The sequence below is a fragment of the Etheostoma spectabile genome, unplaced genomic scaffold (assembly GCF_008692095.1).
Source record: "Etheostoma spectabile isolate EspeVRDwgs_2016 unplaced genomic scaffold, UIUC_Espe_1.0 scaffold50, whole genome shotgun sequence".
Lineage (NCBI taxonomy): Eukaryota > Metazoa > Chordata > Actinopteri > Perciformes > Percidae > Etheostoma > Etheostoma spectabile.
Genome location: NW_022605620.1, coordinates 129,426 through 133,972, shown reverse-complemented (window position 1 = coordinate 133,972; position 4,547 = coordinate 129,426). Strand labels below are relative to the sequence as shown.

Sequence of the window (4,547 nt, the reverse complement as noted above, 5' to 3'; positions counted from 1 at the left end):
TGAGACGATCTGCAGAGATTCGGCCGTGGGAGCGGCGCGTGGAAACGACCACGTACGACACACAACCAGAGAAGAGGGTTCAACGTGCCCGGAGGATCAAACAGATGTAGGGTAAGTGGAGCAAGCAGAGAGCGACTGCAGACGGAGCGGGCAATAAAACAAGCAAAAAGTTAAGAAATAAACAAAGTGGTTTGACTGCTATTTCATCTAAGAAAGCAGTTGCAGCCACAAGGGTACTAAGGTTACTAATGGTACTAATGGTCGGACATTACAGCAGAGTTGGTTTTCTAGGCCGAGACACATTGGTTCAACATCGTAGATGATGATATTAACCTTAAATGATCCTTAAAATATCTCCTTAAGATAAATGACAGAGTTTATTCTCCGCATGCTGCGCCCACGAGGCCCAGTTCATGGACAAGCGGTTCTCCGAGAGGAATAGACACGCCTTAAAAGGGCAGACAGGAACTGTGATTAATATAGAGTCATCTTTATACATAGGCCTTATGGTTCCTTAATACTGTATCTGAAAGTCATCTTTTATATAGACCTTAGTGGTCACTAATACTATCTGGAAATTCATTTTTATATAGACTTCGTTGCCCTAATACTGTCTGAAGTCTCTTTTATGTAGACTTGTGAGCCAATATTCTGCTCTTAGCCGTGCCCTAATACTGTATCTGAAGTCTCTTTATATAAGACTTATGGTCCACCTATACTGTAATCTGAAGTCTCTTTTATATAGACCTTCGGTGGTCCCCTAATAACTGTATCTGAAGTCTCTTTTATATAGACCTTAGTGTCCCTAATAGCTGTCTCTGAAGTCTATTTATATAGACCTTAGTGGTGGCCCCTAATACTGTATCTGAAAGTCTCTTATTATAGACCTTAATGGTCCTCCAAACGTATCTGAAGTCTCGTTTAATATAGACCCTTGTGGTCCCTAATACTGATCTGAACGTCTCTTTTATTGACACTTAGTGTCCCTAAACTGATCTGAACTGAAGTTCTTTTATATAGACCTTAGTGTCCCTAATAACTGTATCTGGAATTCTTTTTCTACAAAATTAGTGTCCCTTATCTGTATCGAAGTTATTTATATGAGACCTTAGTGGTCCCCTAAATACTGTATCTGAATCGTTCTATTAATTATAACCTTAGTGGTCCCCACAAAACTGTATCTGAAGTCGTCTTTTATAGTACATATGTTCCCTATGACTGTATCTAAGTCTCTTTATATAGGGACCTCGTCGGTGTCCCCTAATACTGTATCTGAAGTCTCTTTAGTACTAGACCTTAGTGGTCCCTAATATGTATTCTGAATCTTCTTATATAGACCTTAGCGGTCCCTAATACTGTATCTGAAGTCTCTTTTGAAATACGACTTAGGCGTTCCCTAATACTGTATGGAAGTCATCTTTTATATAGACCTAGCTTATGTATATGGTCTCCGTTAAGATTATGGCCAATCTGTATCATTTCTTTAAAGACTTAGTGGTACCCCTAATACTGTAGCTGAGGTACTCTTTAATATAGACCCTTAGGTGTCCCTAATGATGTCTGAAGTCTCTTAAGATAAAGGTGCGAATGGTGCTGCCTGAGCGCAGACTGGCCAGGTTAGAGGAACGGTGCTGAGAGGAGGAGCCGGCGGCAGGACGGCCGGGTCGATAGGGGGGTCCTGCTCCAGCTGCCGGACTGATTCAGCACGTCACGCTGTCCCGCCCAGCACACCAACCACGTTGATGGCTCCGAAAAATCAAAACTGTCCAGAGGAGAACACACGGCGTCAGTTCTGATGCTCTCTCTGTACTAAGAATGCCTAACAATCAGAGCACACACCCACACACACACAGACACACAACAGCAGGACACACACACATGCCAAACAGACACACACACACACACACAAACACACCACACACACATGCAACGACACAGGACGACGACATACATACGACACCACCACACCAAACAACAAACAACACAGCACAGCACAAACAACACACACAGGCAAACAGGACACCACACACACACCACGACACCAGGGTCAAACAGCCAACACACACACCAACACCCACCCCACACACACAGGGGCAAACAGAAGTGTGTGTGTGTGTGTGAATCTGATTGTTATGCTTATTAGACAGAGAGAGCAGCAGACTGACGCCGTGTTTCTCCTCTGACAGTTTGATTTTCGGAGCCATCACCGTGGTTACGGGTGTGCTGGGCGTGACCAGCGGCGTGCTGATCAGTCGGCAGCTGAGGACCAGGACCCCCCGAGCCGACCCGCTGGTCTGCGCCGCCGGCCTCCTCCTCTCAGCACCGTTCCTCTACCTGGCCATCGTCTGCGCTCAGGGCAGCACCATCGCCACCTACGTAAGAGACTTCGATACATATTAGGGACCCTAAGGTAGTCATATAAAGAGACCGTCAGAGACAGTTTAGGACCACTAAGGTCTCTATAAAAAGACTTCATATCGTTATGGGACCACTAAGTCTATAAAAGAGACTTCAGTATACAGTATTAGGGGACCACTAAGTCTATATAAGAGACTTCAGACAGTATTAGGGGACCACTAAGGTCTATATAAAAAGACTTCAGATACAGTATTAGGGACACTAAGGTCTATATAAAGAGATTCAGATACAGTTTCGGGGACCACTAAGGTCTATATAAAGAGACTTCAGATACAGTATTATGGGACCACTAGTCTATATAAAGGACTTCAGATACAGTATTAGGACCACTAAGGTCTATATAAAAAGGACTTCAGATACAGTATTAGGGGACCACTAAGGTCTATATAAGATGACGATTCATGCATAGACTAGTACAGTATTAGGGACCACTAAGGTCTATATAAAAGAGACTATCAGATACAGTATTAGGGACCACTAAGGTCTATATAAAAGAGACTTCAGATACAGTATTAGGGACCACTAAGGTCTATATAAAAGAGATTCAGATACAGTTTAGGGGACACTAAGGTCTATACTAAGAGACTTCAGATACAGTATTAGGGGACCATAAGGTCTATATAAAGAGAATTCAGATACAGTATTAGGGACCACTAAGGTCAGATATACAGAGACTTCAGATACAGTATTAGGGACCACAAGGTCTATATAAAAGAGACTTCAGATACAGTATTAGGGAACACTAAGGTCTTAAAAAGAGACTTCAGATACAGTATGAGGGGCACTAAAGAGGGTCCTTTAAAAGAGACTTCAGATACAGTATTAGGGACCACTAAGGTCTATATAAAAATGACTTCAGATACAGTATTAGGGACCACTAAGGTCTATATAAAAGAGACTTCAGATACAGTATTAGGGACCACTAAGGTCTATATAAAAGAGACTTCATATTAATCACAGTTTCCTGTCTGTCCCTTTAAGGCGTTCATCTTCCTCGGAGAAACCTTCCTGTCCATGAACTGGGCCATCGTGGCCGACATGCTGCTGGTGAGAATAACTCTGTACATTTATCCATTAAGGAGATATTTAAGGGATCATTTAAGGTTAATATCCAATCATCTGCCATGTTGACACCAATGTGTCATCGGCATAGAAACAACTCTCTGTACTGTACTTCAGACCATTAGTACCATTAGTACCATTAGTACCATTAGTGCTGCAACTGCGTTTCTAGTAGAGATGAATCAGCCAAACCACTGTTTTATTTCTTTAATTTTGCTTTGTTTTTATTGCCGCTCCGTCTGCAGTCGCTCTCTTGCTTGCTCCACCTCTTACCTCGTGTTGAGTCTCCGGGAGTTGAACCCTCTTCTCTGTGTTTGTGTGTCAGTACGTGGTCGTTCCCACGCGGCGCTCCACGGCCGAAGCTCTGCAGATCGTCATCAGTCATCTCCTGGGAGACGCAGGGAGTCCCTACATGATAGGAGTGGTATGTTACACACACACACACACACACACACACACACACACACACACACACACACACACACACACACACACACACACACACAACACACACAACACACACACACACACACACACCACACACACACACACACACACACACCACACAGACAGGACAGGACACAGGCAGACAAAGGCAGACAGACACAACACATACAACACAAACAGAGACTGACAGACACAACACAACACACACAGAGACTGACAGAGCACCACACATACACACCACAGAGACTGGACAGACACATACAGACACAACACAGAGACTGACAGACAATACAGGACACACACACACATACAGAGACACAACACACACAAATAGCAGAAGACACACAACACAACACATACAGAGACACACACCACACACACTACAGAGAACAACACACACACAGGGTCCAACCATACAGGAAGACAACCACACTACAGGGACACAGACACACACACACACAGACACACACAAAATGACCATCAAAACAGTTTCAGATGCATTTTTTTGTAGTTTTCAGCTGAACTTCATAACTTGTTGGAGAGTTGAGTCTAATCTCAACATGAGATTAGAGAAGCCTTCGCTCTGCTCTGTGTAACCATGTCTCTCTCTCCCATGTCTC

General features: G+C 43.6%; 1 protein-coding gene across 1 annotated transcript in view; it reads left to right on the top strand.

Annotated features, from left to right (window-relative positions):
- Positions 1–4,547, top strand: part of spns1 (SPNS lysolipid transporter 1, lysophospholipid) — a 22,969-nt gene that overhangs the window by 16,669 nt on the left and 1,753 nt on the right. Inside the window, exons 9-11 of the mRNA XM_032511874.1 lie at positions 2,187–2,376; positions 3,400–3,465; positions 3,806–3,904. Coding sequence (XP_032367765.1) covers positions 2,187–2,376; positions 3,400–3,465; positions 3,806–3,904 — 355 coding nt within the window. The remainder of the gene's footprint in view (positions 1–2,186; positions 2,377–3,399; positions 3,466–3,805; positions 3,905–4,547) is intronic.